Source organism: Anabrus simplex, chromosome 2 (assembly GCF_040414725.1).
Source record: "Anabrus simplex isolate iqAnaSimp1 chromosome 2, ASM4041472v1, whole genome shotgun sequence".
Taxonomy (NCBI): Eukaryota; Metazoa; Arthropoda; class Insecta; order Orthoptera; family Tettigoniidae; genus Anabrus; species Anabrus simplex.
The window spans coordinates 697,667,067-697,681,622 of record NC_090266.1 but is presented as its reverse complement, the minus strand read 5'-3'; the positions used below and the strand labels follow the sequence as shown (position 1 = coordinate 697,681,622).

The following is a 14,556-nucleotide window of genomic DNA, read 5'->3' as shown; positions in this document are numbered from 1 at the left end:
CATTTAAGTGCAATAAATCTGTTATGTTGTCTTCCGGCAGATTTTAAGAACTCCGGGCAGGATAAAATTTCCTGTATACTGGAGTCCTTTTAAAGTCTGTAGCAGCTGAAGGGGCAGTTAATAATAATAATAATAATAATAATAATAATAATAATAATAATAATACCAATGACCTAGATGTTAGGCTCCTTTAAACAACAAGCACAACAAGAAGCTGAAATCCAAATATTAAGTGTGTATTGGGTTTTGATGTATTAAAACATTTTCTTTCATAGTTTAATTGCATTCTGCCATTGTTTCTCATCATAGTTTAACAGTATATCTATAATATGTATTAATTTTCTTTTACAGGCAGCAAATAGTGATTACTTTTCCCATTATGTCACTGAAGATTTTGATCACTATGTAAACAGAAAAAGACGTGATTATGTCCATGGGAATCACATTGAAATGCAGGCAATGAGTGAAATGTATAATCGCTCTGTTGAAGTATTTTGCTATGGTGTTGGTAAGTTCCCTCTTTGTAATTTGTTTATAATGTTAGAAATTTGATTATATAATCTGTACGCTTCCACTCATTTATTGATTAGAATTGAATTTCAGTGCAATTATATTACTGGTAAGTGCTTATCCATCATGTACTATAATCATTCCAACTGTGCTAGGATTCTGAGAAGTTATGTCATTTGGTTTGATCTCATTGTATTTCTCTGGGTAATGAAATGACCCCTGTAGAGATGGTAATTTTATTTTTTGGCTTTTGGTCTCCCTGTTTTGTTCATCTTGGATTTAGCCTTCATCCCTTTACTTTTCCAAACCAGGTTTATTCTCTTTCAGATGTCATTTTCATTACTGTTGCTGTTGCCAAATTACCTGGGTCTGTAAGAAATTCATTTGAATATGTCCTCACTTAATAAACGATACAGGGTTTTAATTTAGCATGTTTGCCGACAGCAGTGACCACTCTGGTGAGTTGTGTCTTCTGTAGGTGCATAATAGCTGAGTGGCATTGCAGCTGACTTCTCTTTATTGTTCAAATTCTAAGTTGTTCATATGGACTTTTCAGAATTAAAAGTCACATGTCCTAGTTTATATTCCACATAAAATCAGAGGTCTTATGGGTAGGGTGAATATCTAACCATATAAAATTATAAGCCTGCTGCAGTGCACAACTGCCTGGATACAGACTTGTTCTTCTAAGTAAGGCTCATGAGACAACAAGGAAGAAGAAAGATGTATAGCGTGGTGGTTAATGGATATGTAAAAGAATAAAGGTCAGGAAGAGGAAGATCAGGAGAAATAATGGAAGAGGTTCATCTGTTGAGATACTGTAGGGAGAAAGATTCATTGAGTCAAATATATTTTTAGTGAATCTAACACTAAGGGCAGTCAAATGAAAACTAAACACCCACTATAAGACCACATTCTACTCAGAAGTTGGCAACACTGTTATGTATTGATACTGCCATCACTGTGGTAGGAGAACTGCATAGTGACACCTCACAGGTGTATGCAGTTGTTGGATTATGTCTTTGTCGGTGCACAAACTGGTATAATGTGTTCGTCCAGCTGTAGAAATGGAGGCAAGCAGAGTAGTGTGGTTCGTTTTCTGGTGGCTAAGGGTGCTGGAGTACGCAGAACACTTCATCACATGTCTGCCGTGTATGGCGAACACTGCATGTCCATGGCGAGTGTATACGAATGGCATAAGAGATTCCAATAAGGGCACACACCACTGCAAGATGATGCACTCCCAGGACAGGCCCATCAAGCCATTACTCCTGATGTGATAGGGCGGATAGAGGGCCTTATCTGGGAAAACCGATAAATCACAGATGACCCCTTGCGGGTGGTGGACGCAGATGTAGAATACACCCCTGGTATCCCCTGCCAGGCAACGAAAAGGGGCAACCTTGACACAGGCATGGATTGCTGCTTAGTATCATGTTGGACCCCCTGTGGATGGGAGGGGCTGAATACATTCACAGGTAATCCCTGCCTGTCGTAGAAGGTGACTAAAAGGGTCATGTGGCCATCAGTCCCCTCTTTATTTAAAAAAAATATTTTTTTTGAAGGTTAGTTGTAGACAGATTCAAAATTCTTGATGTGCATGCTGTTCGAAGATGGGCCTCTTACCTGTGTGATTATGCTCCAAGCCTGCTTGTGACCACCCAGGAAACTTGCGGGTGGGAGTGGCATGTACCCGTGCAGTAGTATCCGCCTGACAACACAGATCCCCGCACAGCCGAATGCCAGAAGGACATATTATTCATTGTTTTGATTTTTTCTCTCTATATTTATTACTCTGTACACGCTATGGGGTACATGCTATTGCGGGTGACTGGAGGAAGGGAGTCTTAGTGCTCATTGCATCAGTCATTCTGTATTAGGCATCGTCCAACATCGGACCCCGGGCAATACCTGCTACGACCACGTGGGTATTGCCTTGGCTGCTTGGTTCGGCTACAAATGCCCCTGATCGGAGTGGGTGGCATTCGGGGAGGATGATTTCAGGCATGGCGTCAAAACCACTTCCACCTGCCTCCTCGGGTAGTTCTCTACCGAAGTCTTTAACATTTGATTCCCTAAGGGGGGCAACCCCTTGGGAAGAAACGCAGCTTATTAGTCTGGGTTCCAGCTTCCTTAGGTTCCTGGTTGCTACCAGAACTGATGGGCAAGATTTCAAGCTGGTCAAATCAATCCCTTTCAGTCGACACATCGAAGCTGTATACGGCGAACTTGAGGATCTTAAGAAAATGCACAATGATGGTTTGCTTCTTAAAACGAGCACTGCGCTTCAAGCAGATTGGTTGCTTAAGTGTGACCACTTTGGCAAATTCCCTGTCAAAGTGGAAGAGCACAAAACCTTGAATCTGATTCGTGGAGTTATCTTCCTCCGCGATCTTGTTCTGAACTCTGGCGATAAATTGATGGAAGACATGAATCACCGTGGCGTGAACACGTCCGGCGCATCACACACAAACTCAGCGGTGAAGACGTTGCCACGGGTGCGTTCGTAGTCTCCTTCAAATTGTCAGTGTTGCCTATCGTTGCGATGTAAGGCCGTACATCCCGCCTCCTACGTGATGCTATCAATGCCAGAGATTCAGACACATGGTATCTCATTGTTTGAATCCATCTATATATGGTACACGTGGAAGAGAACTCGTGGCGCGAAAGAGTGCACAACTTCATACAAGTGCGCTAACTGCCCTGGTCTTCATTCTCCTCGAGATCGGAACTGTCCGGTATACCTGAGTGAGAAGAAGATCCAGGAGATCAAGACCCTGGATGGAAGCGCGCTGTAAGTTTAATTCTCTGAATGCACAGGCCAAGAAACTAGACTTCAGCATGATAGCTCAGTCTCTCCCAGGTTCGTCATTTGGAACTGGAACACCATCCCAGAAGATCACTGCGCCCAAGGTGCTCCTGTCAGCAATGCCGCAAAGAGAAAAAGTTCGAAGGTGGGTTCATCCTAGCCTTCGACCATAAACAAGCCTGTGCCGTCTAAGAAACCTACGCAGGGGAAGAAGACAACATCTCCTTTCCTCACGAGGTTGGCAAAAGCCGCACTTAAGCCGGTGGATGCGGCATCGTTGACCAGGGCTGAGAAATTACTTCCCAGCCTGTCTAAACAAGAATTGACGGCGAGAAAGAAGAGCGCCCTTACGGGTCATTCTTCCACCTCTCCTACAAATGGGTTCTCACGCCCTCCACCCGGAGGGTCTGAGTCTGCACCAGCACTTTTTCCTCCTGGAAAACCTGCACACTCCCCTCGTAGGAAGAAACCCTGCCCCCGGGATACGTCAAAGTTCAAGGCATGCATCACCTCGTCAGGTGACGAGGTGATACACATGGAGCATTTATCTCTATCTTTGGATGGGGATTTGAGTGTAGGTTAGGTAGAATCTTGCTGCTTCTAACCTAAACTTCAGAAGTTCACACCCTCACTATGGCACTGTTACAATGGAATTGTAACGGTTATGATAGGTACGCTATGTGATCAAAAGTATCCGGACACCTGGCTGAACTTGACGTACAAGTTTGTGACGCCCTCCATCGGTAATGCTGGAATTCAATATGGTGTTGGCCCACCCTTAAGGCCACCACACACAGAAAGCTAGGCTAAGCTAAGCTAAGCTACGCGGTGTTATGAAAAATATCGCTCCCAGTGCATTTAAGTACGATGACACACACAGGCCGCTATGCTAAGCTATACTATGCTAAGCTAAGCTAAACAGATCGCTAGGCAGGCGATTTTCTTGGCTGTAGCTGGCCTCGCGCATGCGCTTTTCATTTCTGAGCAGTTGGTCTGGCGGGCTGTCGTGTGTGTTTAGTCGTATCGTGTGAGTCTCTTCTGGTATAGTACTTCGATATTTTAATACAATGGATAACGGGCCAAAAGAAGAACGACTAATTGAGAAGGTAAAAATATATCCCTGCCTTTATGATATGTCATCAAATTACTACAGAGATTTGATAAGAAAGGAAAACTGTTGGCGGGAAATAAGTTCAGTACTTTAAGTTGATTGTAGGTAGGCTATCATTTATAAATTAACTATATAATCAAAATTTTGACAGTTCTAATTGTTTGAGAAGAATGCATTTTTCACATGGCTTTACACACATTTACAGTTTAGCAGATACTGTTGACGTGCCTGTTCTGCAACTGTATGCCATATTCCTAAATATATCAACAGTTACTAAGAACGTGAAAGGTAAAATAATAGCATATATTGCTTTAGGTAAGGAACTTAAAAACTTATCAAAAAGACTGAGAGACTGTTTTAGGGAGGCACTAACGACACAAAAAGAGAGTAAAGTGGGCAGGAAGGGAAAAAATGAAGGAGTGGAGATTCCACAAACTAATGGATTTCCTTCTGCCTTGTATTTCTACAAGAAGGTGAGCTGTCATTTTAACGCACGCAGTATCACTAATGTTTAAAATATTTTTAAAATATTAAAAATTGATGAAATTATAAGTGAATGTATATGTTGAGTATATTATAAATTAAAACGCACGCAATTCATTTGAGGTTATAAGAAAATAAGACCGTCTCGATTTGTTATGTTTTGCAGCTAAGACATTATAAACATTTCACTAATAAAATGAAAAACATAACTGCGTTTGAAGCACAAGGACTAGGACAGTTCAATATGCTCATTCTCCATAAACAGATCTCCACGTGTCATTTCTTAATATACGTTTGGATGTGCATTAATAGCTTAAGTTTCCTTACAGCACACATTCAAACATTGACAGACAGGAAACTTATTGACGTCATTAGGTAACTGAAGTAGCTACCCAGATGAACGTGAGAGTCCGGAATGTGATGACCTACACTCCTTATCACATATATCTGATTCATAATCTGTTCTGTCCGCCCACACACCTACACAATCTCAGCCAGTCGAACCCCTTCGAAAAAAAAAAATCATGCCACCGAGCAGTAGTGCAGAGAGAGTAATTGATTAGTTACAACAGTGAGACAATAAAAGTGCTGCCTAGCATAGTTTAGCTTAGCTTTTTATTCGTGTCATAGCACACCACAGCTTGGCATTGCTTAGCGTAGCATAGTGTAGCGTAGCTTAGCTTAGCTTTCTGTGTGTGGTGGCCTTTAGCCTTGATGACAGCTTCCACTCTCGCAGGCGTACATTCAATCAGGTGCTGGAAGGTTGCTTGTGGAATGGCAGCCCATTCTTGATGGAGCACGGCACTGAGGACAGGTAGCGTTGTCGTTCGGTGAGGCGTGGCACGAAGTCGGCGTTCCAAAACATCCCAAAGGTGTTCTATAGGATTCAGGTCGGACTCTGTGCAGGCCAGTCCATTACAGGGATGTTATTGTCATGTAACCACTTCGCCACAGGCCGTGCATTGTGAACAGGTGCTCGATCGTGTTGAAAGATGCAATCGCCATCCCCGAAGTGCTCTTCAACAGTGGGAAGCAAGAAGGTGCTTAAAACATCAATGTAGGCCTGTGCTGTGATAGTGCCACGCAAAACAACAAGGGGTGCGAGCCCCCTCCATGAAAAGCACGACCACACCATAACACCACTGCCTATGAATTTTACTTTTTGCACTACACACGCTGGCAGATGACGTTCACCGGGCATTCGCCGTACCCACACCCTGCCATCAGATTGCCACATTGTGTACCGTGATTCGTCACTCCGCACAATGTTTTTCCACTGTTCAATCGTCCAATGTTTACGCACCTTACACCAAGCGAGGCGTCATTTTGCATTGACCTGCATGATATGTGGTTTGTGGGCAGCAACTCGACCATGAAATCCAAGTTTTCTCACCTTCTGCCGAACTGTCATAGTAGTTGGAATGGATCTTGATGCAGTTTGGAATTTCTGTGTGATAGTCTGGATAGATGCCTGCCTATTACACTTGACGAACTTTTTCAACTGTCGGCGGTCTCTGTCAGACAACAGATGAGGTCGGCCTGTACGCTTTCATGCTGTACATGTCCCTTCATGTTTCCACTTCACTATCACATCAGAAACAGTGGACCTAAGGATGTTTAGGAGAGTGGAAATCTCACGTACAGACTTCTGACACAAGTGACACCTAATCTCCTGACCACGTTTGAAGTCCGCGAGTTCCGCGGTGCGCCCCATTCTGCTCTCTCATGATGTTGAACGACTACTGAGGTCACTGCTATGGAGTACCTGGCAGTAGGTGGCAGTACAATGCACCTAAGATGAAAAAAGTATGTTTTTTGGGGGTGTCCAGATACTTATGATTACATAGTGTATTTTGCTGAGCTGCGCCAGCTCATTAGTGAGTATTCGGCAAGTATAGCCTGCATTCAGGAAACAAATTTTGGACCAGGTCGTCATGTGGTCTTGAGAAATTTTCGACTATACTCAACAGAACGACATTATGCTGACCGGACTTCAGGTGGCGTTGGCATTTTTTTCCATTCTGATACCTACAGCGAAGAGGTTCCACTAAGAACCTTGCTAGAGGCTGTAGAAGTTTGTGTTCCGCTGCCTGTCATAACAACAGTGTGTAATGTTTATATTCCACCAGGCCAGCCTCTTAATATAAATTATGTCACTGATCTTATGGATCAGCTTCCACCTCCCTTCCTCTTATTGGGCGATTTCAACGCCCATCACCCTGTAGCGGGCTCCGAAGCACCTTGCCGCAGGGGAAGGGTGTTGGAAACATTAATATGAGAGCCGGATTTATGCATTTTGAATAAAGGAGAACTCTTTTCAGTGTATGTTATGGCACATACTCTCGCATAGACTTAAGTCTATGCAGCTGAACGTTGGTTCTGCTGTTTTGGTGGAATACACACGATGATCTCTGTGACTGACCATTTTCCCATTGTTATTACTTTGTTGAAACAGAAATACGTCGAGCCTTCTACTCGATGGATTCTTAAACAGGCTGATTGGCCAGAATATTTAACGACATGATCAGGCGGACCGTAGACGGCGATATAACTTACATTACACAAGTTATTCTTGCTGCTGCTGAGGAGTCCATTCTATTGTTTTCAGGGACTCCTCGCCGAAAAATCATTCCTTGGTGGAACGAGGAAATAGCAGCAGCTATCAAAGAACTCCGTCGCGCTCATAAACACTATCGTATCCAAGGATCATCTTCTGTACCGGGAATTTCCATTGCAGGCAGTACACTCATTGATCCGCTCTTGATTGCTAACCATGTAGCCAATCATTTCGCGGATGTGTCTGGCTCCGGGAATTACCCTTGTGATTTCCTCGCTCTGAAGTGGGAGGCAGAACATCATAATCTTAGTTTGCCACTCAAGCTTCAGAGGACTATAGTCCTCTTTACCGAGTGGGAACTCCACACGTCTCCTGGACCAGACAGTTTTATGTTTTGTTTATTTAAAAAAATTTTTTTGCTAGTGGCTTTATGTCGCAGCGACACAGGTAGGTCTTATGGCAACGATGGGATAGGAAAGGCCTAAGGGTTGGAAGGAAGCGGCCGTTGCCTAATTAAGGTACAACCCCAGCGTTTGCCTGGTGTGAAAATGGGAAACCACGGAAAACCATTTTCAGGGCTGCTGACAGTGGGATTCGAGCCCACTATCTCCCGGATGCAAGCTCACAGCCGCGCGCTCCTAACCGCACGGCCAACTCGCCTGGTGGGACCAGACAGTGTGCATAACCAGATGTTGAAACACCTTAGTGAGGATAGTCCATTATATCTCCTTCATGTGTTCAACCGAATCTGGATAGAGCGTGAGTTTCCTTCTCAGTGGCGATGGCATAGTCATTCCTGTCCTCAAAAAATCCCAAGTATGCAAGAAGTTACGGTCTTACTGTTTGTGTAAGCTATTTGAGAGGATGTTAAATCGCCGACTTGTGTGGTGCCTGGAAAAGCAAGGACTTTTGTCCGAGTACCAATGTGGTTTTTGAGCCGCTCGCTCGACCACTGACCCTCTGGTACGCCTGGAGAGTTCTATCCAGGATGCATTTCTCCGCAAACAGCATTTGGTGGCTGTTTTCTTTGACTTAGAAAAGGCTTATGACACCACATGGCGATATATTCTTTCAGTCCTGCATCAGTGGAGATTTTGAGCTAACCTGCCAGTATTTATTGTCCCGCTGTCTATTGGGAGGCCATATGCACAATACCAAGTTCAGGAAAATGGAGTCCTACAGGAATCGGTTCTTATTGTCACTCTGTTCGCGCTTGCCATAAACGGTATTGTCGCTGCTGCTGGTTCAGCAGTAATACCGTCGCTATATGTGGACGATTTTGCTCTGCATTATAGCTCGCATAATATGGCAATAATAATATTAATATTACAGCAAGCTATTAGGAGAGCGGAACAGTGGACTTTGGAGCATGGCTTTTGGTTTTCAACCCCAAAGACCTCTGTTGTGCACTTTTTTCGGATGTGCACTCTTTACTCGCATCCTGAGCTTTATTTAGAAAATGTTGCTCTTCCCGTAGTTGACACTTACCGATTTCTTGGGCTCCTTTTCGATAGCAAATTGTCGTGGGAGCCACATGTTTGGCAGTTAAAAGTGCAACGCACTAAGAAGTTGAATATCTTGAAGTTTCTTAGCAGCACTAATTGGGGGACTGACCGCACTTTGCTCCTACGATTTTATAGGGCACATATTTTATCCAGATTAGACTACGGCAGTGCAGCATATGGATCAGCAAAGCAAAGCGTCCGTGCAAAACTGAAGAACATCTACCAGAGCGGGGGTAGGTTGGCGACGGGAACTTTTCGTACAAGCTCCATTGCTAGCCTGCTCGTTGAATCTGGTGTGCCGCCTTTACACCTGAGGTGCCAGCAAATGCGTCTGTCGTATGCTGCAAATTTGCGACAGATACCACTTCACCCAAGCTATCATTGCGTATTCCACAATGGAAACTGTCGGCTGTACGCTGCTTATCCTCGAACAACGCGGCCAGTTGGAATACACGTGGAAAGCAGTAACAGATTGTTTGCTGTACCTTCGGTTCCCTGTAGCTTATTTTTTGTTGAACTAAAAAACATTTTTTTTCAAATCCCGCCATTTCAGCATTGTACGCAAGTGGCCGGGAGTCCTTCGCTCATTGCCGCTTTCAAATTAAATATCGACGTTTATTAATACGAGAAATGCGCGCGAATGTACGATGTTTATTGAAACGTGAATATCACGACGCGTATTTCGATCGTCAATCTCTCGTCACGTGCTACGTTCGTGTTCGTTCACATCAGTCTAGTCGATTCTAGAGACTAGTTGCTAGGTTTGAAGTTTTTTAATAAATTAGTGACAGAATTTCAAAGATAGCGGCTAGTGACTTTCTGGAGATTTTAGGAGCCATTCAGAGACAATTCTGGCGAATTTAAATTTATTACTTGAAAAAAGTAGTATTGCAATTCGCATAATCGCGTGGGCGCGTGATGCAATATATTCTATGCAATTGCTAAGTTAATGGCATCTACAGTAAATGCATGACTGAGTCACACATGTGGAGCATGAGTTCATACTATTTTCGGAAGACTTATCAGAGACCGAACATCTCACTCGCATACTTCCTGTGAGGGACTAGAGATGTGTAATTTTCAACCTTGTAGCGTCGTATAGCAACACTCGTGTTTTCAGACAATAAGTATTATAATATACCATAGTACTCCTGTATTTCGATTTTGAGTAATTGTATCTCCTGATTCCTCCCGATTTTCCTGATTTTCGTGTCCAAATCTCCTGATTTTTGGTTTTGCAAAGTTGGCAGGTATGCACACGGAAGCGAGAAACATTATCTCCTCGTCATAGGAAAGTTCGATAAACCACAATGTTTTAAGGGTGTCGGGCACTTTCCGTAAAGTACGAGGCATCTAAAAATGCAAACAGTACAGTAATCCAAAAAAAAAAATGCATTTGCAGTTTGCACAGGGGAACCATCATAATTTATCCTCGTCTTTGAATTGTGTGATTTTTTTTTTTCTTTCGTTACGTGAGGTTATGTTTGTCAGCGATTTATCCAAGTGCATTATTTGAACATTGTAAATGCACCTTGTTGGATACATTTCGGAAATAGTTTTTTCCATGGCATTTGAAATGTTTAAACTGTGAATCGAGGTGATTGTATGCATTAATGGGTCTTAGCATACTTTGTGACGCGGCAAATGTTTAACATTTCTGAAGTACGAGAGAAATGCCATGGGGGAAAATCGTACAAGGATCAAGTCATAGGAAAGTTCGATTAGCCATGATGTTTTAAGGGCATAGGGTACTTTCTGTGTAAGTACAAGACATCGAAGATGCATACAGTACAGTTATCCAATGAATAAAGCACTTGCACGTGGGAGCCAGCATAGATTTCTCCTCGCCTTTGAATCATGCTTTTTTCCTTTCGTTGCGCTAGGTTATGTTTGTCAGTGAGTTATCCAAGTGCATTATTTGAATACTGTAAATGCACTTTCCTGGATACATTTTGGAAATAGTTTTTTTTTTCATGGCATTTGAAAGGTTTAAACTGTGGATCAAGGCTAACTGCATGCAGTAACGGGGCTTAGAATATTTTGTAATATGGCAATTCTAAATTACGAATTGGTGGTTAATTCGAAATCACGTAATTCGAAGTCCGATTTTTTAGTCCCAATGACTTTGAATTAACGAGGTTTTCCTTTACTTCCCAAAAGTTAATAAATTTAGACTTACAAGATAGTGCTAATCTGCTTTCAGTAGAAAAAGTGGGTATTGGTTATGCTGCCAAAAGCTAACTCAAACAAGTTCACTGTTCTGAAAAGGAAAAATGTTACTTTTTTGAATGAGTTCAAAAATTTGCTGATCACCATGTTAGAAAAATCCAGACCGAGCTCGATAGCTGCAGTCGCTTAACTGCGGGCAGTATCCAGTATTCGGGAGATAGTAGGTTCGAATCCCACTGTCGGCAGCCCTGAAGATGGTTTTCCGTGGTTTCCCATTTTCACACCAGGCAAATGCTGGGGCTGTACCTTAATTAAGGCCACGGCCGCTTCCTTTGCAGTCCTAGCCCTTTCCTGTCCCATCGTCGCCATAAGACCTATCTGTGTCAGTGCAACGTAAAGCCAATAGCAAAAAGAAAAATTCAGAGAGAAAAGTCCTCTAAAATCACATTTAGTACGGTGTCTCACAACCCTAGACCCTAAAATGACATTGCTCAGATCCAGCTTGGCTATGAAAAGGATTGATGTCGTTCTTGAAAACTTGAACAGCCATAGGAGAATATGTGATATAAGTGCTGAAAAGGCCAAACGACAGTTCTGTCTGCTAACCAAGGTAGTTCAGAACAATGCATGAATCAACAAACAAATCGATGATTTCATTTCTAAAAGAACAGATAACTTGGGATTGGATGTATTTTACTACAGTCTTTTAGGAGAAGATGAGAAATATGAAGATTTCTGGTCTGTAATGAAACTTTATTTAATTTTATCCCATGGTAATGCATTTGTTGAGACAGGCTTTTGTGTCAATAAACATTTACTAGTCAAGAATCTTCTAGAAGAATCACTTGTGTCCCAGAAAATAACTTTTGATAGTGTGAAACACGTTGGTGGTTCGAGGAATGTTACTATCAATAGATGTAGCACCTTGATCCGAGCTTCATGAAGAAGGTATCAGTCATACCTGGAAAAAAAAAAGTAAAGCAATCAGATGAGGAAAGCAAGAAAATGGAGAAAAAGAATATTGAAATACAGTTGAAAAATTTGGAGGAAAAACAGAAAAAGTTGAAAATTGAAAGTGAGAAGTACGATGCTGAAATTGAAAGGCAGAAAATAGTTGTAGGAAACATAAAACAAAAACAGTAATCTGTTCGATAAGTGCAAACTTTTCTTTTTTCATTCCTATCTTTTCGGACTGATTTATCTTCAAATTTGAAAACTGTTTTGAATATAGACACAGACTAATTGGAATTCATTATATTCACCTACATTACAAACACAGGTTAACTGCTTTTGATCTCAAGAGGGCCTTAAATCCACACAAAGTAGTATTAGATTGCTGTGGTAAAATAATTTTATATTCATATTTCAATTACTCTATTAATAAGTTAGTTGTACTTTGTTCCTTGGAAATAATAAGATAAAGGTATATGTTATGTACCCATTAAAGTATTTGTTTATATGTAAAATGCCCTCAATGTAATTGATTTTCCGTAATTGAAAAAACTAAAGAAGTGGAGAGAGAATTAGGCCAGCTATGGGGATGGTGGAGGCTGGAATTTCCTTTTTTGTTCCTTGTAAAACATGCTGTTCGGCGAATTAACTTGTCATGTAGTTTTCATGAGTCAGGGAAATAGTTCTTAGTAGGTCAGGTTAAGTCAAGGAAACTTGAGAGAATATTTCTGTATACACTATGAATAATCAACAAGGACCTGCAATCAGGAAAGCTGTATAAGCGCCGAGTTCACAAGCTGTTGCCTCGTCACACTTTGGAAGTTCTCGATAAAATCACATATGCATATTGTACCTTACTGTGTCATAAAACAAATAGATCAATAAAAACAAAGTGAGACACCATGTAATAAACCACATTTTACTCGTTGGCTGAACGGTCAGCGTACTGGCCTTCGGTTCAGAGGGTCCCGGTTCGATTCCCAGCCGGGTCGGGGATTTTAACCTTAATTGGTTAATTCCATTGGCACGGGGGCTGGGTGTATGTGTTGTCTTCATCATCATTTCATCCTCATCACGACGTGCAGGTCGCCTACGGGCGTCAAATAGAAAGACCTGCACCTGGCGAGCCGAACCCATCCTGGGATATCCCGGCACTAAAAACCATACGACATTTCATTTTTTTCAAACCACATTTTACCACTTTTCCTGTCCTCCTTTGCCCTGCCTAGTTAATCAGCATCGCCTGCAGAATGTCCATAATTTGGTCTTCAAGAACCACTAAATAAGATCTCTTAAAGATGTAAGTTGGACAGGAATTGCATTTGTATGAGTGAATGAGAATTCAAGTGAAATAAACTGGGTTCAAATAGTTTAATACGCTAAAACATAAAAATTGGATAAGAAAATAAATTCCTGTAAATAAATCAACGTAATTCCAGATACCATTTAGAGTTTAGCAGGATCTTGCCCGTCTAAACAAGTCTTAAATCATCAATCTTGGAATCCGTGTGCCAGTTACATAAACACTACACTGTATAATTATTTAGATAAGTCTGAAAAGGTTAAGAATTTGTGTTTAAATTAAACATCCATGTGTGTGAGATTAAAACATAGCAACTTTGCATTAAGTAAAAGTAACATTAAAATTATTCCCAAAATCATTAGGGACACAAATATACATTACAGGCTTGTTTAGGACCTTCCTGTTATCCCCCAAAATTTACTCTATCTACTATGGGGACGGTCCCATAAGCACAGACGAGGAATAAAACCTTTCTTCCCTTAGAAGCTTTCGGGCTTCGACCCATGTGCAATCGACAACAATGACAAACAAAAGCAAACTCTGAAAACATCAATAACATATTCACACAATATCCAACAGGACCTGAAAATAAACACATAATAAGCACTAATCTTGAGTAATGAGAGATGATTTCGAGCCCTCGACCAGCTGGCTCCCCCGATATCAATGACCTTCGATGCCAGCAGAAAAGGCTAGGATGTCTGCTGATTGCTTATATAAAACAAAACCTTTCGCTATTGCTCGGCTAAGCTTCACAAGTCTGGCATATTTCTCTTCTCAAGCAGAACCCTGTCTGCTTGACACAATACATGGCAGCGCTCATCCGAGCTTACCAAAAAATCTCTCCTTCGCTTGAAGAGAGAACTTCTCATATGGACTCTTTACTGGCCAGTAAATAGAAGAAAGTGTATTGTTTGATTATTGACACAGAATGTAGTTCACTAGGAGATGTGAGAATGAGTAGCTTTACAGCTTATAAGTAGATTTGTAACCCGATGACTATGTATATTGTAATTGTAGATAATAGGTTTAAGATTTTTGGGCAATTTGTATAACCGCTGAAGAAGAGAGAATTGATACTCTCCAAACATGTACAGGATGTGATGTGGTCATAAACGTTTAACATATAATTTTTAGTATTGACTAGGTTGATGATAT

At 41.7% G+C, this 14,556-nt stretch overlaps 1 protein-coding gene across 1 annotated transcript in view; it reads left to right on the top strand.

Moving 5' to 3' along the window:
• The window catches only part of Duba (Deubiquitinating enzyme A), a 255,239-nt gene that overhangs the window by 126,390 nt on the left and 114,293 nt on the right, over positions 1-14,556 (top strand). The window contains exon 5 of the mRNA XM_067139359.2: positions 352-508. Within this exon, the coding sequence (XP_066995460.1) occupies positions 352-508 (157 nt within the window). The remainder of the gene's footprint in view (positions 1-351; positions 509-14,556) is intronic.